This window comes from Lethenteron reissneri, chromosome 50 (genome assembly GCF_015708825.2).
Source record: "Lethenteron reissneri isolate LAM-NWPU_2019-01 chromosome 50, ASM1570882v1, whole genome shotgun sequence".
Classification (NCBI taxonomy): domain Eukaryota; kingdom Metazoa; phylum Chordata; class Hyperoartia; order Petromyzontiformes; family Petromyzontidae; genus Lethenteron; species Lethenteron reissneri.
Genome location: NC_083828.1, coordinates 11,143,325 through 11,168,204, shown reverse-complemented (window position 1 = coordinate 11,168,204; position 24,880 = coordinate 11,143,325). Strand labels below are relative to the sequence as shown.

At 55.5% G+C, this 24,880-nt stretch overlaps 2 protein-coding genes across 2 annotated transcripts; one reads left to right on the top strand and one right to left on the bottom strand.

The window, feature by feature from the left end:
- The first annotated feature begins 2,890 nt into the window (after positions 1 to 2,890).
- On the top strand, positions 2,891 to 15,319 carry LOC133354978 (ras-related protein Rab-11B-like). The gene is made up of 5 exons (XM_061572211.1): positions 2,891 to 3,188; positions 10,295 to 10,490; positions 10,730 to 10,923; positions 14,032 to 14,112; positions 14,498 to 15,319. Exons 1-5 carry the CDS (start codon positions 3,149 to 3,151, stop codon positions 14,638 to 14,640), a joined length of 654 nt encoding a protein of 217 aa, XP_061428195.1. The 5' UTR covers positions 2,891 to 3,148; the 3' UTR covers positions 14,641 to 15,319.
- Positions 15,320 to 17,560: 2,241 nt separating this feature from the next.
- RPL36 (ribosomal protein L36) lies at positions 17,561 to 24,063 on the bottom strand. The gene is made up of 4 exons (XM_061572247.1): positions 23,974 to 24,063; positions 23,260 to 23,356; positions 17,971 to 18,105; positions 17,561 to 17,700 (listed from the first exon to the last, which is right to left on the bottom strand). The coding sequence occupies exons 2-4, from the start codon at positions 23,350 to 23,352 to the stop codon at positions 17,611 to 17,613; spliced, it is 318 nt and encodes a 105-aa protein (XP_061428231.1). The 5' UTR covers positions 23,353 to 23,356; positions 23,974 to 24,063; the 3' UTR covers positions 17,561 to 17,610.
- Between the last annotated feature and the right edge of the window lie 817 nt (positions 24,064 to 24,880).

The window sequence follows — 24,880 nt, the reverse complement described above, 5'->3', positions numbered from 1 at the left end:
TGGTGATGGGGAGGGTGGTCATGGGGAGGGTGGTGATGGGGAGGGTGGTGATGGGGCGGTGGTGATGGGGAGGGTGGTGATGGGGAGGGTGGTGATGGGGAGGGTGATGATGGGGAGGGTGGTGATGGGGTGGTGGTGATGGGGAGGGTGGTGATGGGGTTGGTGGTCATGGGGTGGGTGGTGATGGGGAGGGTGGTGATGGGGTGGGTGGTGATGGGGTTGGTGGTGATGGGGAGGGTGGTGATGGGGTGGGTGGTGATGGGGAGGGTGGTGATGGGGTTGGTGGTGATGGGGAGGGTGGTGATGGGGTGGTGGTGATGGGATGGGTGGTGATGGGGTGGGTGGTGATGGGGTGGGTGGTGATGGGGAGGGTGGTGATGATGGGGAGGGTGGTGATGGGGTGGTGGTGATGGGGAGGGTGGTGATGGGGAGGGTGGTGATGGGGTGGGTGGTGGTGGGGTGGTGGTGATGGGATGGGTGGTGATGGGGTGGGTGGTGATGGGGAGGGTGGTGATGGGGTGGGTGGTGATGGGGAGGGTGGTGATGGGAAGGGTGGTCATGGGGAGGGTGATGGGGTGGGTGGTGATGGGGAGGGTGGTGATGGGGTGGGTGGTGGTGGGGTGGTGGTGATGGGATGGGTGGTGATGGGGTGGGTGGTGATGGGAAGGGTGGTCATGGGGAGGGTGATGGGGTGGGTGGTGATGGGGATGGTGGTGATGGGGTGGGTGGTGATGGGGACCAGGGTGGTGATGGGGAGGGTGGTGATGGGGTGGGTGGTGATGGGGAGGGTGGTGATGGGGTGGGTGGTGAGGGGGAGGGTGGTGATGGGCAGGGTGGTGATGGGGTGGGTGGTGATGGGTGGTGATGGGGAGGGTGGTGATGGGGAGGGTGGTGATGGGTGGGTGGTCATGGGGTGGGTGGTGATGGGCAGGGTGGTGATGGGGTGGGTGGTCATGGGGTGGGTGGTGATGGGGTGGGTGGTGATGGGGAGGGTGGTGATGGGGAGGGTGGTGATGGGGTGAGTGGTGATGGGGAGGGGGGTGATGGGGTGGGTGGTGATGGGGAGGGTGGTGATGGGCAGGGTGATGATGGGGAGGGTGGTGATGGGGTGGTGGTGATGGGGAGGGTGGTGATGGGGTTGGTGGTCATGGGGTGGGTGGTGATGGGGATGGTGGTGATGGGGTGGTGGTGATGGGGAGGGTGGTGATGGGGTGGCTGGTGATGGGGAGGGTGGTGATGGGGAGGGTGGTCATGGGGAGGGTGGTGATGGGGAGGGTGGTGATGGGGCGGTGGTGATGGGGAGGGTGGTGATGGGGAGGGTGGTGATGGGGAGGGTGATGATGGGGAGGGTGGTGATGGGGTGGTGGTGATGGGGAGGGTGGTGATGGGGTTGGTGGTCATGGGGTGGGTGGTGATGGGGAGGGTGGTGATGGGGTGGGTGGTGATGGGGTTGGTGGTGATGGGGAGGGTGGTGATGGGGTGGGTGGTGATGGGGTGGGTGGTGATGGTGTTGGTGGTGATGGGGAGGGTGGTGATGGGGTGGTGGTGATGGGGTGGGTGGTGATGGGGAGGGTGGTGATGATGGGGAGGGTGGTGATGGGTGGTGGTGATGGGGAGGGTGGTGATGGGGAGGGTGGTGATGGGGTGGGTGGTGGTGGGGTGGTGGTGATGGGATGGGTGGTGATGGGAGGTGGTGATGGGGTGGGTGATGGGGCAGGGTGGTGATGGGAAGGGTGGTCATGGGGAGGGTGATGGGGTGGGTGGTGATGGGGTGGGTGGTGGTGGGGTGGTGGTGATGGGATGGGTGGTGATGGGGTGGGTGGTGATGGGAAGGGTGGTCATGGTGAGGGTGATGGGGTGGGTGGTGATGGGGACCAGGGTGGTGATGGGGAGGGTGGTGATGGGGTGGGTGGTGATGGGGACCAGGGTGGTGATGGGGAGGGTGGTCATAGGGTGGCTGTGACACAGTAACACGCTTCACGTGACTATTGACCCACACAGACTCCTCAGGCTGCCCTGTTTGCGAGTACTCGGGAAGGCACCTCTCATGGCGCACCGTTGGCTACGTACGATGCGAAAGAAGTTCACCAGACGTACAAGGCCAAAATGATGCACGGGTGTGGCCAGAAGCACGCAGGGCCACGCAGGGCCGCCTTTGCCTCCCCAGTTGCGAATGTTCCCCACACCGCGCCATGCACCCGGTTCTTTACGCTGAATCGACGGAAGGGAAAGCCCCAGACGACATCCATCGCCACGCCTGGTGCCGTCAGGACCGCGAGTAGAACACTCGGTGCCTTGGGGCCCGTGGTGTGAGCGGTCACTTATTGAGGTTGTTTTCTTTGAAGGGCCGTTGCCCGAAACGTCGCCTGTTATAGACGGTATTCGAATCATGATGAATAATCGGATCGCGACCGTTGAACGGAATCGTGATAATTGAATCGCCCACGGGGGTTGAGAGTTGCATGCCCAACAGCACAAACTCGGGCTGAAACATTAACCGATTCTTCATTTGATCGAGATTTACAATCGATAGAAAAATGAATCGCTGGAAAATCGTCATCGTTACACATTTCCCGCACAAACCACTGTCGACAAATAGAATCGATTCCCACATTGAATCGCGAACCACGCAATCGACTTCCGTCAAATAATCGAATCGCCTGTGGGGGTAGGTGTGGTGGAGTATGGGGGCGGGTGACTCCTACAGGCCACCATCACGTGCCGCACGTCACGTGTCACGCGGGGGGGGGGCTCACAAGGAGGGGGGAGTGTGGGGGGGGGGGCTCGCGGGGGTGGAGGGCGGGTCGTGGGAGGGGGAGGGGCTCGCGGGAGGGTGAAAGGTCGCGTGCCGGCGGAGGCGGAAGTGACGTCAGAGTTTCCGCACGGCTGTGGGGTGGATTGTCACGGGGAGAAAGGGAGAGAGAGACACGGGGAGAGACAGAGAGAGACAGAGACACACAGGGGGAGAGACAGAGACACAGGGGGAGAGAAAGGCGGGGAGACACAGGGAGACACGGGGAGGAGAGAGGCATAACGGGCGGATAGAGAGACATTAACAAGAGCAGCAGCAACAGCTTCGCCGCCTCCACCACCGCCGCGCAGCCTCAGCCGTCTCCCGCGCCGCTCCACCATTTACGTCTCAAGCGACATGGGGGCCCGCGACGACGAGTACGACTACCTCTTTAAGGGTGAGCAGCGCGGGGGGTGAGCGGGGGGTGAGTGCTGGGGTCAGTAGGAGGTGTTGAGGACTGTGTAAGTGGGGGGCGAGAGTCGGCGCGAGTCTGTGTGGGGAGGGTGTGTGTGGTCTATATGTGGGGGTGAGTGAGTGTGGGGTGAGTGAGTGTGGGGGTGTGGGTGGGGTGAGTGAGTGGGGTGAGTGAGTGTGGGGTGAGTGAGTGTGGGGGTGTGGGTGGGGTGAGTGAGTGTGGGGGTGTGGGTGGGGTGAGTGAGTGTGGGGGTGTGAGTGGGGTGAGTGAGTGGGGTGAGTGAGTGGGGTGAGTGAGTGGGGGAGTGATTGGGGTGAGTGAGTGGGGGAGTGATTGGGGTGAGTGAGTGGGGTGAGTGAGGTGAGTGAGTGGGGTCTGGAGGTGAGTTGGGGCGAGTGGCTGGTTGTGGGCAGTGTGCGTGAGTGGGTATCTGCAGAGTGTGAGGTTGTATGTGGAGATGTGAGTCGGGGTTTGGGTGAGTGAGTGAGTGGGGTGTGAATATATACGGGGGTCAGTGTAGGGTGCATGTATGTATGTATGTTGAACTTCCTTTGCACCGTACATTGCTCACCGTGCTAATCGGAGGCGTGATTGGTTGATCCTGGGGTGTGGGATGGTGGTCTCTCAGTTGGGATTGCGAGATGTTTCGCGCTTCCGGGGTCGCTGTGCGGGGGGAAAGTTGTTGGGGCCTGTGGTGGCTGTTTGGGCGACTTTTGTGGCGTAGGAGCTGTGCCAAGTTGTCATTAACATCATAAGCGCGAAGCGTCTCAGTGAACTCGCCCTCGGGGAGAAGGCCGCGAGGAGCGTAGAGCCAGTCTAAGTAGAGCGAGTGACTGGCCGGTCTAAGTAGAGTGAGTGACCGGCTGGTCTAAGTAGAGCGAGTGACTGGCCGGTCTAAGTAGAGTGAGTGACCGGCTGGTCTAAGTAGAGTGAGTGACCGGCTGGTCTAAGTAGAGTGAGTGACCGGCTGGTCTAAGTAGAGTGAGTGACCGGCTGGTCTAAGTAGATCGAGTGACTGGCCGGTCTAAGTAGAGTGAGTGACCGGCTGGTCTAAGTAGAGCGAGTGACTGGCCGGTCTAAGTAGAGTGAGTGACCGGCTGGTCTAAGTAGAGTGAGTGACCGGCTGGTCTAAGTAGAGTGAGTGACTGGCTGGTCTAAGTAGAGTGAGTGACTGGCCGGTCTAAGTAGAGTGAGTGACCGGCTGGTCTAAGTAGAGTGAGTGACCGGCTGGTCTAAGTAGAGTGAGTGACCGGCTGGTCTAAGTAGAGTGAGTGACTGGCCGGTCTAAGTAGAGTGAGTGACCGGCTGGTCTAAGTAGAGTGAGTGACCGGCTGGTCTAAGTAGAGTGAGTGACTGGCTGGTCTAAGTAGAGTGAGTGACTGGCCGGTCTAAGTAGAGCGAGTGACCGGCTGGTCTAAATAGAGTGAGTGACCGGCTGGTCTAAGTAGAGTGAGTGACCGGCTGGTCTAAGGAGATCGAGTGACTGGCTGGTCTAAGTAGAGTGAGTGACCGGCTGGTCTAAGTAGAGTGAGTGACTGGCCGGTCTAAGTAGAGTGAGTGACCGGCTGGTCTAAGTAGAGTGAGTGACCGGCTGGTCTAAGTAGAGTGAGTGACTGGCTGGTCTAAGTAGAGTGAGTGACTGGCTGGTCTAAGTAGAGTGAGTGACCGGCTGGTCTAAGTAGAGTGAGTGACCGGCTGGTCTAAGTAGAGTGAGTGACCGGCTGGTCTAAGTAGAGTGAGTGACTGGCTGGTCTAAGTAGAGTGAGTTACTGGCCGGTTTAAGTAGAGTGAGTGACCGGCTGGTCTAAGTAGAGTGAGTGACCGGCTGGTCTAAGGAGATCGAGTGACTGGCTGGTCTAAGTAGAGCGAGTGACTGGCTGGTCTAAGTAGAGCGAGTGACCGGCTGGTCTAAGTAGAGTGAGTGACCGGCTGGTCTAAGTAGAGTGAGTGACTGGCTGGTCTAAGTAGAGTGAGTGACTGGCTGGTCTAAGTAGAGCGAGTGACCGGCTGGTCTAAGTAGAGTGAGTTACTGGCTGGTCTAAGTAGAGTGAGTGACCGGCTGGTCTAAGTAGAGCGAGTGACCGGCTGGTCTAAGTAGAGTGAGTTACTGGCCGGTCTAAGTAGAGTGAGTGACCGGCTGGTCTAAATAGAGTGAGTGACCGGCTGGTCTAAGTAGAGCGAGTGACCGGCTGGTCTAAGTAGAGTGAGTTACTGGCCGGTCTAAGTAGAGTGAGTGACTGGCTGGTCTAAGTAGAGTGAGTGACCGGCTGGTCTAAGTAGAGTGAGTTACTGGCTGGTCTAAGTAGAGTGAGTTACTGGCCGGTCTAAGTAGAGTGAGTGACTTGCCGCTCTAAGTAGAGCGAGTCACCGGCCGCTCTACGCTACTCACCGCCGCGTAGGGGCTTGCGTTTGGGGATCATCTGCGGCTGGGTGCATTAACATTCTTTCTTGAATTATCTTATGCAGATCGTCACAAATCAAATGAGTTGGCACTTAAGCTGTTCTGTGCGACCGGGTAATGTTGCCCTGGAGTTTGTAGTCATCAGGGTTCGTCACCAAGGGGGGGGTGGGGATGTGTTTGTTACTCGAGGGGATACCGAGAAACGGGGGTCTTATGGACCCCAGCTGGGATGAGCTTGCCTTGTGATCAAGGGCAGACAAGTTTCAGCATCACCGTCATCTTCACATCATCATACCGACCACACACCATCATCATCACCACCACTACCACAAAACCATCACCAACTATATAAGTCGCCCATAATAGAGGTTTTTAAACATAATTCGTATCTCCATCACATCCGCATTTTTCCTCTGCATCCTTATTTTACATCACATCCTCATTCGTACCACAAACGCAACTGCCACCGCATCAGCATCACAATATCGCCACCCATCACATCACTGTCTTCATTGGGATGTCTTCGCCACATCAGGTCGTCGTCTGCATCAGGACGGCATCCTCATCAACAGCGCATCGTCACCATCGGTCATGCTGTTAAGCGTCCACCTTCATTTTTGCAGGGAAATCGACAAAATGTTGCGGTCACCTGACCCGAACCCCTAACGCGCCTTTGAGGATGGGCAATCAATCATTCGCGAGAGTTGCCCGTTGTCTGCCGAGTCGGAGTCCACGTTTTAGAAGAATTGATGATTACCCGCGGAGGAAGCGGAGCTTCCTCCGCGCGAGCTCGTGGCCCTGTGGCCTCCCGCGTGGTTTAATAAAGGTGGGGGGGGAGCAAATTCAATTTGGTTCATCAGTGTCAGCAACAGCGATGGGTGCTGGTTAGGCAGGTGTGCTGGGTAGGTTGGTGTGCTGGGTAGGTTGGTGTGCTGGGTAATTCGGTGTTCTGGGCAGGCAGGTGTGCTGGGTAGGTAGGCAGGTGTGCTGGGTAGGTAGGTGTGCTGGCCAGGGAGGCAGGTGTGCTGGGTAGGCAGGCAGGTGTGCTGGCCAGGGAGGCAGGTGTGCTGGGTAGGCAGGTGTGCTGAGTAGGCAGGCAGGTGTGCTGGGTAGGCAGGCAGGTGTGCTGGGTAGACAGGCAGGTGTGCTGGGTAGACAGGCAGGTGTGCTGGGTAGGCAGGCAGGTGTGCTGGGTAGGCAGGCAGGTGTGCTGGCCAGGGAGGCAGGTGTGCTGGGTAGGCAGGTGTGCTGGCCAGGGAGGCAGGTGTGCTTGGTAGGCAGGTGTGCTGGGTAGGCAGGTGTGCTGGGTAGGCAGGTGTGCTGGGTAGGTAGGCAAGTGTGCTGGGTAGGTAGGCAGGTGTGCTGGGTAGGCAGGTGTGCTGGCCAGGGAGGCAGGTGTGCTGGGTAGGTAGGTGTGCTGGGGAGGTAGGCAGGTGTGCTGGGTAGGTAGGTGTGCTTGGGTAGGTAGGCAGGTGTGCTGGGTAGGCAGGTGTGCTGGGTAGGCAGGTGTGCGGGGGTAAGGTGCTGTCTCGACCACGTGAAGTGTGCGTTAGGAGGTGAATTAGCTCCATAAGCGACGCAGCAGTGAAAGTGAAAATCATTCGGTGTTAACCGAACCTGTACCCCGCACAGATCACACCGCCGACAACCGCAGGAGCCCATCCCCATCTGAGTGTGGGACTTTGGAGAGAGAAGGCTGAGCAACATCAAAACCGATCGTCGTGGTGCATAGCAACACCCTCTATTTGTTGCACGCATCCTTTGAGCTAATTGTCTGGATTGTATGGATAGTCCCTGGACTGCACGGGTTGTCTATAGAATCTCTGGGACTGTCTGGGTTATATGGACGGTCCCTGGACTGTTTGGAACGTCTCACGTGTCCGTCCCACGCGTTAATACCACGTGTCTGTACCGCACGCTCCGGGGGCTGCGTCTCACTGGAGCCACTGGTGCCGTGACCATGAATTATTCATCCCCTGCACAATGAACGTGCTGGGGTGGGGGGGCTCCTTCTCCTCTAATTGTGTGTGCGGGGCCGACTCCGTCTCCACACGGGGCCAGTCTGGGTGGTGCCGGTCTGGGTGGTGCCGGTGCCGGTCTGGGTGGTGCCGGTCTGGGTGGTGCCGGTGCCGGTCTTGGTGGTACCGGTCTGGGCGGTGCCGGTACCGGTCTGGGTGGTGCCGGTGCCGGTCTTGGTGGTGCCGGTGCCGGTCTTGATGGTGCCGGTCTGGGTGGTGCCGGTACCGGTCTGGGTGGTGCCGGTGCCGGTCTTGGTCGTGCCGGTCTGGGTGGTGCCGGTGCCGGTCTGGGTGGTGCCGGTGCTGGTCTGGGTGGTGCCGGTCTGGGTGGTGCCGGTGCTGGTCTGGGTGGTGCCGGTCTGGGTGGTGCTGGTCTGGGTGGTGCCGGTGCCGGTCTGGGTGGTGCCGGTGCCGGTCTTGGTGGTGCCGGTGCCGGTCTTGGTGGTGCCGGTGCCGGTCTTGGTGGTGCCGGTGCCGGTCTTGGTGGTGCCGGTGCCGGTCTTGGTGGTGCCGGTCTGGGCGGTCTGGTGGTGCCGGTGCTGGTCTTGGTGTTGCTGGTGCCGGTCTGGGTGGTGCCGGTGCCGGTCTGGGTGGTGCTGGTGCCGGTCTTGGTGGTGCCGGTGCTGGTCTGGGTGGTGCTCGTCTGGGTGGTGCCGGTGCCGGTCTGGGTGGTGTCGGTCTGGGTAGTGCCGGTCTGGGTGGTGCCGGTCTTGGTGGTGCCGGCGCCGGTCTTGGTGGTGCCGGTCTTGGTGGTGCCGGTCTGGGTGGTGCCGGTCTGGGTGGTGCCGGTGCCGGTCTGGGTGGTGCCGGTCTGGGTGGTGCCGGTCTGGGTGGTGCCGGTGCCGGTCTGGGTGGTGCCGGTGCCGGTCTATGTGGTGTCGGTGCCGGTCTGGGTGGTGCTGGTCTGGGTGGTGCCGGTGCCGGTCTGGGTGGTGCCGGTGCCGGTCTGGGTGGTGCCGGTGCCGGTCTGGGTGGTGCCGGTGCCGGTCTGGGTGGTGCCGGTGCCGGTCTGGGTGGTGCCTGTCTGGGTGGTGCCGGTGCCGGTCTGGGTGTTGCCGGTGCCGGTCTGGGTGGTGCCGGTGCCACGCGAGGGAAGAGGGGAGGATAAAGAGAAGATCTCCGCTGGCACTGCGGCCCCCCGACTCGTGGCACGCTCGCTGCTTAGCGTGCTCACCCCCCCCCCCCCCCCACTGGGCCCGGGTTGAGGGGACCCTGGGTAGCGGGCGGGGCCCCGTGAGCTTCCCTGCACCTGGTAGCGGCTGTGGTCCCACATCTGAGATCGTTTCGCAGAGAAAGTGTGCGGCGGCTGTGGCGGCGTGCGGACACTCACTACATGGGGAGCGGTGGTTGCAGCGGTGAGTGCGCTGCACTACGAACCCGGCGACCCGAGTTTGATTCCCGCTCGTGGGCAAGCACCAGTGACGATTATTTGAACTCGGCCTCTCCTAGGTCGGCTCGGCCTTAAAATAAGTAGCTGGTACAACGTGTAAACATCAGCACTGGGGAGACAAAGGTGGCCGGGCGTGGTGCTGGCCACCCACCCCTGGCGTGTGCTGTTCCAGCCTTCACAGGTGCTACTCGCTAACAGCACTTGCCCCAACAGTCTGTTAAGGCTATATGGAGCATGTTATTGTGTAGCTGGGTGGTGAGTGTGTTGTTGAGTGCCAGGCATTGTTTTACACTCTGCACTCTAAGCATCCAGGAAGCTAAGGAGGCTCCACTCTTTCAGCTTCACCACAGCCCCCACCCGAACCCTGCCTCCCCAACAGCCACGGGGCCCAGCCACAGCCCAGCTCCGGTCACGCAGATGCTCTGAACACAACCCGTGCCCCGATTACAGACGTCGTCGGAACCCATAACGTAACGCTCCCTAAACCTGACCCAACTGCTAACCATGACCCCATTTCTAACCTAGCTGTAACCCTAAAGCATAACCCTAACCCTCTGGCCCCGGGTCCGCCATCACCCCGGTGCTCGTTGCGTTTGGGTTTTGTTGCCGTGCGTAGAAATTGCTCGGGAATCGACTGTCAGGCCGAGGCCAAATGCACAATGGGAGGAGGTCGCACCGTCACTTCCTGCTGATGTCCGCGGGTGGGGTATGTGTGCGTGTGTGCGTTTTGAGAGCAGTGGTGTAGCGGTCAGCGCGCTGCACTACAAACCTGGTTCAATTCCCGCTCACGGCCCTGGGACTCCCCTAGGTCGACTCGGCCTCAAATGAGAACCTGGTGTGATGTGTAAACATCGCTGCTTGAGAGAGAAAGGCAGCCGGATGTGGAGTTGGCCACCCACGCCTTTGTGTGCCATGCCGGCCTTAGTAGGTTGCTCGCTAGCAGCACTTGCCCCAATAGTCTGTTATGTTTAAATGGAAGATCTTTGTCATTGTATTTGTGTGAGTTTGTGCGCCTGTGGGTTTGTGCGCGTGGGGGTTTGTGCGCGTGCGAGCGCGCGTCTGTCTGTGATTCCCGCACGTGACGCGTCCACGGGAAATGCTGACTGCGCTCCACTCGGCCTTCCTCCTCCATTTCCTCCTCGTCCACCGCCCTCGCTCCCAGAAGGAAATCGCGTCAAGGTTGTGGTTCTGGTCATAACGACATGGCAACTGTGCCTGACCCCACCTGTGCGTGTGTTTGTGCGTGTGTTTATGCGTGCGTTCATGCGTGCGCGTGCAGTGGTGCTGATTGGAGACTCGGGCGTCGGAAAGAGTAATCTGTTGTCGCGCTTCACGCGCAACGAGTTCAACCTGGAGAGCAAGAGCACCATCGGCGTGGAGTTCGCCACGCGCAGCATCCAGGTGGACGGCAAGACCATCAAGGCGCAGATCTGGGACACGGCCGGGCAGGAGCGCTACCGCGCCATCACCTCCGCGTGAGTCGCCTGCGTGGGAGCGCTGGTGGTTGCGGTAATGACGGAGGAGGTGGTGGCGGCGCCGGTTGTGGCTGTCGCTGCGGTGGTGGTGGTGGTGGTGGAGGCGGTCGCAGAGATGATAGCTGTGACGATTCCTCGGTGGTAGTCGACCCCGTTACGCGATAGTCACCCCAAATCGGGCAGTGGCGTGGCGGAGACAACACACGTGGCCAGTAATCCACGCTGTGCCGCACCGGCAGGTACTACCGGGGCGCGGTTGGCGCGCTGCTGGTGTACGACATCGCCAAGCACCTGACGTACGAGAACGTGGAGCGCTGGCTCAAGGAGCTGCGCGACCACGCCGACAGCAACATCGTCATCATGCTCGTGGGCAACAAGAGCGACCTGCGGCACCTGCGCGCCGTGCCCACCGACGAGGCCAAGGCCTTCGCAGGTGACACCAGCCACCGCACCACCACACATCTCCGCGACTGCCGCACCACCCCGCACCTGCACCGCACCACCACACCACCGCTGCACAACCCCACTACCCCACACCACCACCGCTTGCCACTCCACCCCCTACAAGGGTCCTGCCGTTCTGCACCCCATCGCACTACCCTCTCAGCCGCATCACGCAATCATAGCCGCGCCCCGTGGCGCCACGCTAACCGCACAGCACGAGCGCTGCTGTGCCACCGTTCCCGGGTGGGCAGCAACCCCTGGGGCGGGCGTTGGCTCGACTGCCTCTCAGCTGTCGCCCCTTCTCCGACTCCCTCTCGTGCCTACCGCGAGTTCCCAACTCGGTGATGAGTGCCTCAGTCTGGCTCCCTGAGCCGACGGCGCCGTCCCACAAATAATTCTGGCCCGGCCACAGCCACCGGGGCCGCGTCACGGCCGCCCACGCGCCCCAAGCGCGTGCAGCAGCTGAAGCCGCACCCCGGCTGTAGTTCAGTTGCCACCTCCCGAGGCTAAATAACCATGACACAGCCGTGAGAAGAATAGAGGTGTATTCTGTGAAAGCCAGGACAGGTGGCAACCCCGCAGAGTGTCTTTGCCAGCAGCTGGTAGCTTCAGGAGCCTGGGTGGTGCAGTGTGTGGGTTGTGTGGACAGTGTGGCACATGCGTATGTGGTGTGCAGGTGGTGTGCAGTGTGCTATGGACAGTGTATCTTTGGTGTGATCATGCTGAATTGATCAGGGAGAGATGGCTTCTCATTCTGGAATGTGAACCGACCAGCCGGGATGACGCCGATGACGCATCCGCCATTAAATTTCCTTGCCCGAGTTTCCCAGCACTGGAAGAGGGGGGGGGGGCTGAACGGCAGGGAGGCAACAAGTGACTTCAACAGATCCCTCACGCCGCCCTCAACGCACTCGCCATTGCCTCGTAACAATTATACCGAAGGGCCGGTTTCTGGCTCATGCAGCCAGCGTTCTTCCCATGGTGAAGTTCTGCCGACTCGGTCACGGCAGCCGTTCTCAACCTGGCGATGAATGAAGGCCTCCTCCGTTCGGAGTCGTGTCGGAAGTTGCGTCGTAAATCGATCCATAGTTGCAATATATAAACGTAAATGTGGATCATTGTAATTTGGACCGCTCTAAACCGGAGACTGCCACGCTGGCCAGTCGGTGAAGGTGGGCAGAGGGGCGGTTGTAACGGGACCGGTTCTCAGATCACTGACCACCTCCGCCAACGTTGCCGTGGCCGGGCATCGAACTTGGCCCCCCGGGTTCGCAGCGCGGCCGCTTCAGAAGCTTCCCCCACACATACACACACGCGCGCGCAAGCGAGCTCGCGTCGTGTTCGCGTGTCCACCGCTCGCAAACTCGGTCGCTTGTTCCGTGTTTGCGAAACTGTCGGTTGTCACCTGACCTATCATGAGAGTGCCATCTCTCATTAAATTTCAGCCTCGACGCCCTCTCGCTCTGCTGTGAGCGATGAGTCGTGCACGTGTCCGTTGCGTGACGTGCGCTCGGGTTGTGCTGCGTGCTGTTTGGCGCGAAGTCCGACGTTTCGCTCCCCTGTACCGGGAGCTTTCTTCAGGAACCGTTCGGTTCTTGTTCCTGAATTAAACTCCCAGCGCACAGGGGGCAAAACGTCATGCGTCGAGCCCGATGGCGATCGTGCTTTGTGTTTGTGCTCGGGTGGCACCGCTGAGCTCGCTCCGTCCCGGAGTTGAATTCAACAGCGCAGCGGTGGCCAAAGAAGGGGATTGCGATCCACGGGTGGGTGATCCGCAATAGATAGGTCTCGGCACAAATCAAAACAGACATTTATAACATCAGCACACAACAGAAATTCTCAATACGGCTCAAGGCTAATAAACAATCGCGACAAGAATTCATACATTAAACGCACTGACTTCTACCGATAGATGGCGCCAGTACTCTAGTTTTACTATTCTACCAGGTAAGGCCCACTGAGTTATAAAGCGCTTTTTCAGAAACTCAACGAAGTGGCTTATGTGGACGTTTATAGCACTCAAATGCTCTAACTGCATGTTGAATCTAAATATGGAGGGAAAAACAGGACCCCGAGAAGAATCCACACGTCTACGCGGAGAGACACGCAAACTCCAAATATAAAGCAGGCATCAAGGTCAGGATCGAACTCGCGACCTGCATGCCAAGCGAGGGATTTAACATCTCGCCATGGCACCCAGGGGACCGGGAGCTACTCTGGACAGATCCACCTCCGCCTCTTTTTACACGCTTTTTATTAACTCACTCTGTTGTTGTCGTATCCTCAAATCTTGTAACTCAATTTTAGCCCACTTCCCAATGTGGTATCGACTGTAAAATTGGTATACTTATGTCATACTGATGACAATACTATATTCTATCATAAAAAAAGAAAAAATATTTTTAAACAATCTTTTTACACGCTTTCTATTAATTTACTGTTGTTGTATCCTCAAATCTTGTAACTCAATTTTAACCCACTTCCCAATGTGGTATCGACTGCAGACTTGGTATACTTATGTCATACTGATGACAATACTATATTCTATCATAAAAAATATATTTGTAAACATTATTTTTTATATGTTATGTTTCGGTTTGGGTCTAATTGTCCACGCTCAACTGATGTTAACTGTAAATGACCACGGCCCCTTATGTTATAGCAAGCTTCGGGGCCACTTCCTGGAGTCTCGTGGAGTTCTGCCATTACGAGTACGGTACATTTCATGAAAGCGTGTTTTAAAAAAAAGTTTTTTAAAATATTACTTATTTGTAATGCCCCGAGTGAAATGGAGCACCCCATCCGTCGCTGTGGTTTGTGATCGCGTGCAGACAGCAGGTTGTGGGTCACGGTGCGGGTCACAGCAGGGGTGTGTGGGTATTCATTAGCTGTGGCTTTGTGATGGATCGCATGCGGAGCAGCACCCACCCCCCCTCAATGATATTCACCAGAGTGGAGCACCACAGCACTTTGGGGGACTGGCCACCATCCGTTGCAGGAGTGACTGGAGCCCCCCATGGCACCACACCGCATCGGAGGGATGCGTGCGCACGAGGCACTGACGCGGCGTGGATGTGCGCGCGTTTGTGTTTTGCAGAGAAGAACAACCTGTCCTTCATCGAGACGTCGGCCCTGGACTCCACCAACGTGGAGACGGCCTTCCAGACCATCCTCACAGGTCAGAGGGTGGTGCACAGTGTCCACCTCCTCGTCGCCTCGACCTCTGCCTTCTCTTCCCTCTGTAGCGTTCTTCTCGCCACCTGGTTTTGATTCGCCATTGTACGGTACCAAGGGTTAAGAGGCAGAAGCGGATGGGACGAGCTGGTGGTGGTTGGGGTGGTGGTATTGAGCTGGTTGTAGTTGAGGCGGTGGTAGTTGGGGTTGTGGTGGTGGTGGTATTGAGCTTGTGGTGGTTGAGGTTGAGGTGGTTGGTCGAGGTGGTGGTGGTTGGGCTGGTGGTGGTTGCGTTTTACGATCGTGACGATGTCACTGCTCCTGTCTTGGGGGGTGAGGAGACTCACCTTTCCCGTCTGCCCACCCTCATCCCTTTCCCCATCACGCAGAGATCTACCGGATAGTCTCACAGAAACAGATGTCGGACCGCGCCGGCCACCACGACTCGCCCAGCAACAACGTGGTGGACATCACAGTGCCGCCCACCGATCCCAGCAAGACAAACAAGTTCCAGTGCTGTCAGAACATGTAACACTCATCCTCCCGTTCCCCTCGCTTACACACTCACACGCGTCGAGAGCCCCGTATAGATCCCCGCTCCCACTCCACACCCCCACGCACACGAGAGCACATGCACCCCCGAGCGCACAATGCCGTGATGGGACGGCAGTGCCAGACACGACGGCTCCCGGGCACCGCGTGTGGAGGTCAATTCACTCGACGACGTCTTTGGCCTCGTTTCCTCGCCGGTGACGTTGCGAGGGGGCGGGGCAGGTGTTTGGCCAGGGTCCCCTTCTAGTGCTCACCCTCCCACCCGCCACTTCGTCTCATCGTCCATGATTCTCACTCTCGTAGCTTCGCGCACCAATTAACCCCGGGCTCGCCCCGTCTGCTTGGGGTTGTACATATTCTTGTGAGGGCGGGTGGCTGATGGACTGTGCCACTCTGCCGTGAGGAATAGGGGGTTTGTGCCACCACTTAAAAAAGCTATGGGAACCAAGTGTGGTGCCTGCTAGCTGCTTTCCATCAGCTCAATTGGTACAGCCCAATAGGTCCCATGGGCTGTGACCTCAAGTTGGTAGAGTCCAGAAGGGACCATGGGCTGCGATCCCATGGTCCCTTCTCGGCCATCTGTGCTTTGCATTGGAACCGTTTTGATCGTGTGTAACCAAGTGACTATACACCTGCAAATATATTGATTCGTATCCACAGTTCACTGCCTCTCTCGCTGTGGGGTGCCACTGCCTGTGTCGAGTGCATTATGTACACGAAACACCTCGCTTGCGCACAATTCCACAGCAGTGAACACCAAGACAACCAACTAGAGGCTACAATTTACAGTAATTTTAAGTAGACATCTTTTATGCCTTCCATTAGCTTTGGCACCTGCTGGGAGTGCTTTTTCATCAACTGTATCGTTATACAGGGTGTTTCAAAAAGATGGACACAATTTGAAATCGCTATATCTCTGCAACCACGAACCACCCATGAATGAAACATACCACTTGAAAGGGCGGGGCATAGAGTTTCAAATGATTACTGCAAGATGGCTCTCCCAGCGCACAAACAGCCCCTAGCCTCAAGTCATTCGCAAGATGGCAACCCTGCAACACAAGGCGTTTTGCGTTCTGCAATTCAGCAAGACTGAATCCGTAATTGCTATGCAGCGTGTTTCATCACACCCTGCGTATTTCTTGTGGGGATACGTCAAAGACCGTGTTTTTGTGCCATTAGTGACTAATCTAGAAGACCTCAAAAACAGAATCACGGCAGCGGTGACTTCAGTGGAAGACACTTTGAGTGGCGTTTGGGACGAATTCAACTATCGTCTCTGTTGTCCGTACAGCAGGTGGAGGGCGCATAGAGCATTTATAAAATGGTTAGTAAAACTTGATAACTCAAACCGTTTGTAACTTTGTGTAATTGTAACATGTTGCCATCGTAAAATATACTGCTTTGAAATTGGGTCCATCTTTTTGGAACACCCTGTATTAATCCAATACCGATTCATAATTAGTATTCATTTGGGTTAGATGGTTGGGTAGTGTGCCAAATTATTTTTTAAAGTAGTCCACAATGACAAGATGGCCACCTGCTCGCTCGCTGTGGATAGTGAGCGAGGAGGAGACCCGAGTGGCGAATGTGTAAGGGAATGAGTGTGAGGGAGTGTGGAGGGAAATGAGTACGAGGGAGCGTGGAGGGAAATGAGTGTGGAGGGAGCGTGGAGGGAAATGAGTACGAGGGAGCATGGAGGGAAATGAGTGTGGAGGGAGCGTGGAGGGAAATGAGTGTGGAGGGAAATGAGTGTGAGGGAGTGTGGAGGGAAATGAGTACGAGTGTGGAGGGAAATGAGTGTGGAGGGAGCGTGGAGGGAAATGAGTGTGGAGGGAGGGTGGAGGGAAATGAGTGTGGAGGGAGCGTGGAGGGAAATGAGTGTGGAGGGAGCGTGGAGGGAAATGAGTGTGGAGGGAGCGTGGAGGGAAATGAGTGTGGAGGGAAATGAGTGTGAGGGGTTAGGGGGTGACAATAGTCGTGGAGTCCCAGCTCTGCGGCCTGGTGTTTCGGGGAGCCTCGGTCTCGCCTGGCTCGGCAGCAGGGTTTGGCTCGAGCTGAGAGGCCGCTTCGGGCTCGGAGGATGAGGCTCTGGGCGTGCGTGCGGCCTCGCAAGAAGCAGCGGCTCCCGCATCTCTGCAGAAGCTCCTGCGACAACGCAGCCTCCTGGCCGTGATGGCGTGCAGTGGGCGAGAGCCAACGGAGCCAAGGCCGTGATACACTCGCATCATACTCAACCACGGACCCATTCACTCATCATGCACTAATTCACTCATCATACGCCGACTCACATCATACACTGGGAGTGTAATGCTGCCAGCTATGGCTGCAAAGTTTGGTCGTACATGTTATATATGGTTTATTGTTCAATTTAAATAATTTCTTATGATTACTGTTTTTATAGCATTATTTTTATTTTAAAAACATGGGTAATCTAAATTGTGTTATGGTTATTGTTTGACTTGCATCACACTGGGATCTTTGCACACAAGCGTTTTTTTTAGATTTGCTGGTTTATCCAGGGTGTTTCTGTTGCGCGTCCTCGCTTTAATGTTTTGTTCATATTTTTCGATTTAAAGCTTTCGTGACTGCAGGGTTTCATCTTTTTGACTTTACCGAAAGAACTAAGATGTTCATATTTTGTTTGCAGTTGCACCCGACTTAAGAGCCGCATGGCTCACAGGGCTATACCAAATAAATGAAACTTGACAAATGAAACTTGAAACCACAGGGACAGAGCAAATCAAATTGTCTGTGGGAAAATGTCAATTTGATTTTTTTGCAGAAAAAATTGAATTGACATTGTTGACAACGTTGTGATTGCATCCAATACCCAGTTCACAATCTCAGTCCACATTTAGATTGTTTTCATCTCAACACAGACAAGCAGCATAGCAAGCTTCCAATAGTCCACGGTTTTTATTGAAGAGTGGGGGGGAGGGGTGGGACTTCACTCCTTCTTGGAGGCGGCCTTCCTCATGGCGGCCAGGATGTTGCTGAGCTCCTCACGCTTTCTCTTCCCACGGGTGTGGGTGCCAAGCTGGTGGAGACAAACGGCACGGATCGGACACAGCACAAAACCCGAGCAGCGCAACTGAGGAGGGGATGAGTGGAGGACAGAATGGGGGGAGTGGGTGTTTGCAGGAGAGCGTGGGGGGTGAGTGTTTTGAGGAGAGCGTGGGGAGGAGGGGGCAAGTGTTTGGAGGAGGGCGTGGGGGGGGGAGGAGGGGACGAGTGGAGGACAGAATGGGGGGAGTGTTTTGAGGAGGGGGCGAGTGTTTGCGCGGAGGGTCAGTAGCCGGGCCCTCACCCGCTTCTTGATGAACTTGAGCGCGCGCTTGTCCTTGGACACCTTGAGCAGCTCCATGGCGCGGCGCTCGTAGGGCGCGTGGCCGCACACCTCGCGGATCAGGTCGCGCACAAACTTTGTGTGCTTGGTCAGGCGCTGCGGGAGGCAGGGGAAGGCCACGTTTCACAATGCAGAGAGAGTTACAATCGCGCCAACGTGGGAAACGCATCTCGCCACTCAGAACGGCTCAAGGAGGAACCACAAGAGTGGGGAAGTAACAGCAGCCACGTGGTCGAGGAGCCAGTGCTACCAACAATTGCCCAAGCTCTGCGGTTTTATAAATATCAAGGCGTTATCAGCCAATCTATATATATAAAATCGCAAATCTGTCTGTCTGTGTGTGTGTCGCCGGACCATACGCAGTTTCATTGGACGAAATGTGAGGGATTTGCGAGACACGATTGGTCCCTTTGGTTTTCCACGGCGGTTGCCCCTGGCAACGGGTAGCGACGCATTCGCTGCGGGGTGGACGCCATTTTTAATTCCCGTTAAAAATATGCGCACGCATTAACACGCGACTCTGAGGTAAATTCATCAAAGTTTCACGTCCTCTTCACTCCCCCCCACCACAATGTGTGCAATTACTATTATAGGGTCAGTAGATTATAAAATTATAGCGATTAGACAGTATTATTGTAGCGCGGGGGGGGGGGGGGGGGTAACGGCCCCGGTACCCAGCCTCAGCCGGGTAGGCAATCTAGGCGAGGCCGGAGGCTCTGCACGGTACTAGGCCTCGACACCCCACCCGTGTCAAGCGACGACTTTGTGGTATAAACTCGATATACCCAGCGTTGCCCGGGGGGGAAAATACATTTAAAATCTTCTGAAAACTTTCAAACATTACATACCAATGAAAAAACAACTGTGTAATTACTTTTTAACCCGACGCGCCAAGAATCGATTCTTTAAATGTTGACTGTACAAATAGTCATTAAGCTGGGTGAGCGTACTGGCAGTCTATAATGTAGACTGTAGCCTGGTTATTAAGCTGGGTGGGTGTACTGGCAGTCTATAATGTAGACTGTAGCCTGGTTATTAAGTAAAGCGAGTCAATTTGTAACACGTAGGCTTTCGCGACCATTATTCATAAACGTTATTGGGTTTAGATCGCCTTATTTATTAATGTGTTGTAACCCTCCACCACCCGACACGGCCAATCAGTAAAAAAGTGTCACGTTGATAAAAGACTAATAGTTCACTGCTTTAGCCCACCGGTGTGTTCAAGCGTGAAACCACAACAATTACCATTTCAGATGTCAAAACAACTGTGTCATTACTTTTAAGCACGACGCGCCAAGAATAGATTCTTTAAATGTTGACTGTACAAATAGTCATTAAGCTGGGTGAGCGTACTGCCAGTCTATAATATAGACTGTAGCCTGTTTATTAAGCTGGGTGGGTGTACTGGCAGTCTATAATGTAGACTGTAGCCTGGTTATTAAGTAAAGTGAGTCAATTTGTAACACGTAGGCTTTCGCGACCATTATTCATAAACAACGTTATTGGGTTTAGATCGCCTTATTTATTAATGTGTTGTAACCCTCCACCACCCGACACGGCCAATCACGGCTACCACCGGTGACGATTATTTGAACCGGTCCTGGGCCTCCCCTAGGTCGACTCAGCCTCAAAACGAGTAACTGGTGTGGCGTATGAACATCGCCACTGGGGAGACAAAGGCGGCCGGGCGTGGTGGATCCAAGTCCCGGGCGAAGCCGGGTAGTACAGCTAGTTAATTATATGCATGGGAGGAGACCGGAGCGCCCAGAGAAAACACTATCCCATCGAGGCAGAACAGGTGGCATTCACATTTTGCTGTACCACCACCTCCTGACGAGTCAGGGTATGGGTCACTCCACGACGCCCAACGGAAGGAACTTTGACGTTGGTGTGCGGTCCACCAACCCTGGGCTGCCTCGACAGTGCTGTATTACAGGCCTCAAATGAGCATTGGTGATCATCTCCCGTACACAGCCCTGAAGATTTCTATGGTAGCGACGACTATAAATGACCGCTGTTGACTTCTCCACAAAGTGGTGCTATGGCGCCGCCTGTCCAGGTTTATTTTCTCTTAAGACAATTCACCTTTGAGTGTGGACGGCTCGCTTGCGAGTGTGTCAATTGACACATTGCAAGACAAGATCCCCTGTATAGCCTTGAGCAAACTGTTTACGGCAAAGTGCCATTAGTGAGCACCGGATGAGGGGGTGGGTGGCCAGGACCACACCTGACTGCATTTGTCTACCCAATGGCGATGTTTACACACCACGCCAGGTACTCATTTAAGGCTGAGTTGTTCAGATATCCATCACCGATGTTGGCCGTGAGTAGAAATTGAATTTGGGGTCGCCGTGTTCGAAGCAGCGCGCTCACCAATGCGCCAATGCTCCCTACTACACAACTCCTATTGACGTGCATAGACTTGCGTTAAATTCACATGGGAGGTGGCGAATAATAATATGATCACTTTCATTTACACAGTTGTTCATTTTTACGCCTTTGAGACCTACAGATGGCAGCCACCCCTATGGAATGAGGTGAACACGATTTGCTGGTTGGGCAGCAGTCTGCCTGCTATGCAGCAAATCGTGGCTTCGATCCCAACCCGGACTCCTGGTGTATATCTGTAGTTTGCATATAGTCCTCCCTCCATGGCCACGTGGATTTTTCTCTCGGTCCTCCCGTTTTTCCCCTCCACATTTAGAAACATGGATGACAGAAATTTCCACATGATAAGCCACTTCATCGAGCTATCATTTGTGACCAGATCACTTCTGATAAAGAGCTCTATAGCTCTGTGGGCCTTACCTGGTAACATTTAAATATATAGATTAAAAATCAAAGCTTATTGGTCTTTCCAATTTAAATTGGAAAATGTGGCACTTGACGTCACAACACAATGTCCGACTCATTTTCAATCGAGGTCATGGGACCTTTAACGTCCCCACTGCGGTGGCGGCGAAGCAGTGGACGCAGCTCACACCCCCGAGGTGCTTTCCAAACAAATCCACTCGACCTATAGAACCCCCACGGTGTGGTCAATTACTCGGGATGGCTTTACACAGATGGCTGCACCTCCACACTTGCCTTCGGAACGCAGGAAACCCCCAATCTAACTCAGGCCTAACTTGAACCGGCCGATGGCTATTACATGACCAAGCCCCCATCCGTTCAGATGTTTGTCTTCGTCATTGGTTGGTAATCGATCACTTGAACAATCAGAATATCCCGCAGCTGTAGTGCCAATGGCAGTTTCTATTCCATGATGGCAGCAGCAATATGTACAGGAGCTAGATGCCATTGTCGATGTCATGCCATCTGCTGCTACTGCTACAACAATAGGGGTGCAGGAGAGTTTCGTGCAGTTTTGCGATTTCTCCTCCACTTAAGGAGTTACATGGCCACAAGCGCACGACTGTGGTTTGTTAATGTATGTCTGGTCTCTATTAAGTCTTTATGGGACTGTATCTGTGAGTCTGTTTCTGGGTTTACTATTTGGTCCACAGTTTGGGCTGCATGGCCACAACCGCACGACTGTGGCTTGTATTTAAAACATCTCCATGTATCTGTACGAGTCTACGTATTTTATCTCTGTATCTGTGCCTCTATGGGTTTAACTATATATGATCCACAGTTTGGGTTGCATGGCCACAACCGCACACGTGTCGCTTGTCTTCAATAGATCTGTCTCTACGGGTCTCTCGTGTCTTTAATGGCAGAAATGACCACGTGTAGTGAGAGAGGGCCTTCCACTCGGCGGCCATGTGGAGCAGCCCCTCGGCTGTTCCAATTAACAGCCATCGGGGAAATAATCTACAGAATCAATAAAAAATGTCTTAAGCCTTTAAACAATTCATACCCTCATCGCCGAGACAGAACTTCCTTCGCCCTGTGTAAACTAAATGCAACAGGCTGCAGGTAACTATATTGTGAGTGGAAATGTTGTAACCGATTCCATCCAATCGCAGTTCGAACTAAAAAGCTCAAACATTCAATAACACCGCGTGGTCTCACAATGAAACACATATGCAATGGACAACGTTTCGCGCAATGACCCTTCTTAACAGCGCAGTTATCATTCAATAACCGAGCAAATCACAGCGCCGCGAGAGGCGTGATGGAAGAAGCCGCTCTACTTCTCAGTGTAAACCCATTGGTGAGCGAGCGAAGGCAAAGCGTTAAGAGGGGTGAGCGTGGAGTCACGTGTGTGTGGACCATGGTGAGCGTGGAGTCACGTGTGTGTGGACCATGGTGAGCGTGGAGTCACGTGTGTGTGGACCATGGTGAGCGTGGAGTCACGTGTGTGTGGACCATGGTGAGCGTGGAGTCACGTGTGTGTGGACCATGGTGAGCGTGGAGTCACGTGTGTGTGGACCATGGTGAGCGTGGAGTCACGTGTGTGTGGACCATGGTGAGCGTGGAGTCACGTGTGTGTGGACCATGGTGAGCGTGGAGTCACGTGTGTGTGGACCATGGTGAGCGTGGAGTCACGTGTGTGTGGACCATGGTGAGCGTGGAGTCACGTGTGTGTGGACCATGGTGAGCGTGGAGTCACGTGTGTGTGGACCATGGTGAGCGGTGGGCAGCAGTGCGCCGAGGGCGTTCTCGGTGTGGGCGATTGGAGAGGTGAGCGTGGAGAACATTGTTGGAACGGACGACGGTGATCGGTGGATTAGCGAGTAGTGATGTTCTGTGTGTGGTCAACTTTTTTCATACGTAGCCAACCCTGCTAATTGGATGTGCAATGTCCAGTGGTTTACGGTTATTTATTTGATGGGGGTAGTCGATGGAGAGTATCTGAATGCATAACCGTTTAATGCGCGTGGTAGTGATGGCGAGTGATCCTGGTAAGTAGTTGAATGTGTGTCGTAGAGGATGGTGAGTGGCGAGTAGCTGAATGCGCGTGGTAGATGGTGAGTGGTAGAGGATGGTGAGAGGCGAGTAGCTGAATGCGCGTGGTAGAGGATGGTGAGTGGTAGAGGCTGGTGAGTGGTAGAGGATGGTGAGTGGTAGAGGATGGTGAGTGGTAGAGGACGGCGAGTGGCGAGTAGCTGAATGCGCGTGGTAGAGGATGGTGAGTGGTAGAGGATGGTGAGTGGTAGAGGATGGTGAGAGGCGAGTAGCTGAATGCGCGTGGTAGAGGATGGTGAGTGGTAGAGGATGGTGAGTGGTAGAGGAGTGGTAGAGGATGGTGAGTGGTAGAGGATGGTGAGTGGTGGCGAGTGGTGGAGTTGATCGCGTGCCACTCACCCCACGGCGGCGGCACTGCCGCGGCTTGGCGACGTTCTTGGTGGTCGGGTGGCCTTTGTTGAGGCCAACGGCCATCGGGTAGCGGATCGCCATCGTGCTGCTCGCGAGGGACACACGAGGGGGAGGAGGGTTACACGTGCGGCCCCTCGTCGGCCCAGTCACCATCTCGAGCTCGCGAGGCAATCAAGCGACGGCGCAGACGATGTTAATGCCACAATAATCAGGCGATCCGATTCTCCCCCCCTCCCATCTACACATAAAACCCTCCCAATGCCTTTCCCTCTACACATAAAATACACATTTTGAAAGCATGCCATCAGCTACTCGGCATTTTAAAATGGAGTGCGCGTCTCATCGGCGGCAAAGCAAAAACTACGGAAACGGTTTTGACCGTCTGCGTCTCAGCAGCAATTTAGTCAGGCTCGTTTGACCCAATGCCGGCGAACGGCCACCGCTGCGGATGAACGAAGAGCCTCGCTGTTGTTAATGGCCGGGGGGGGGGGGGGGTCCCAGGTTCCCCGCACACAGCAACGAGCCCTTAACTCCTTCCCACAACCGTCGCCAGTTAAGTCTCTCCGTCCACATCGAGCCCCAATAACCGCGCGCCCCACGTCCCCATCCCATCGCGGTGCTGCCCGGGGCTCCCGGGATCCCCGTGGGGGGAGGATGGTGCGGATTGAGCTCGGATCCCGCGCCACGGAGACGCAACCGCACCTGGTGCTGATGGCGACGATACCGGAAGAGAGGGTTTCGCGTTGCACGCTAGGTTAAGTCACTTCCGGCGGCGGCGGAAGTCGTCTGAGCGGAAGTGCGGCCATGTTGGGTAGGGATGACGTCACCGTGATAAGATGGCTGCCACGTCCGCCGTGATAAGATGGCTGCCACGTCCGCCGTGATGAGGGGGGGTCACGTGACGCAGGGTGAGAATCGCCAGCGCTGATTGGCTGATACACACGCGCGAGTCACGTGGCGCGAACTCGTAATCCGCGAATCCTTCGTGGACTTTGTCGCGTGCTCGCGGATTCGTGGACTGGTGGAATCCGAAGAGCTATGAAGCTCTATTTCACATGTCCAGTCGGGGCCGGTCAGCAAGCTACCACACGTGTTTTAAAAACTATACGAGTGCAAAATGCAGAACAAGGTAAGCTATTTACTAAATATAAATACTTAAAAAACACATTCATTATATAAGTTAGATTTTTCAACACTAATGCAAGCTTGAGTGAGGCAGCACAAGAATGAAAACAGCCTCAGACCGCACCAAGACAACGCACAGTCCCTCAGTTGAATTGTACATTAACCATCAATGCACTTGTTAGGAACAAAATAACAAATTACATTTGCAAATGTATCCTTTATCCAGCAGTAATCTTCTGGATCAGCCGGAAGGTGGCACAGGGTACAGACAAAATGTATACAGTACGTACTCCACTGGTACCGTATGCACGGCATAGTGTTTCCCGCTCACTTCCACATGTGTGAATACTCGTTTTATTGGCCGATAAAATCTAAATAAAAATAGACAGCAGAGCTTAGACAATTGTTGGTAGCGCCGGCTCAGCGTGTTGCTGCTGCAGTCTTCGCGCTCGTCTGGTCCATCCGAGTCGCGCCTCTTAACGAG

Coding starts and splice junctions, on each gene's coding strand:
- LOC133354978 (XM_061572211.1), top strand. CDS start 3,149: ATGGGGGCCCGCGACGACGAGTACGACTACCTCTTTAAGG. Junction 3,189..10,294: donor GTACGACTACCTCTTTAAGG/GTGAGCAGCGCG, acceptor GTGCGCGTGCAG/TGGTGCTGATTGGAGACTCG. Junction 14,113..14,497: donor CTTCCAGACCATCCTCACAG/GTCAGAGGGTGG, acceptor CCCATCACGCAG/AGATCTACCGGATAGTCTCA.
- RPL36 (XM_061572247.1), bottom strand. CDS start 23,352: ATGGCGATCCGCTACCCGATGGCCGTTGGCCTCAACAAAGGCCACCCG. Junction 18,106..23,259: donor GGCAGTGCCGCCGCCGTGGG/GTGAGTGGCACG, acceptor TGCCTCCCGCAG/CGCCTGACCAAGCACACAAA. Junction 17,701..17,970: donor TCAAGTTCATCAAGAAGCGG/GTGAGGGCCCGG, acceptor TGTCTCCACCAG/CTTGGCACCCACACCCGTGG.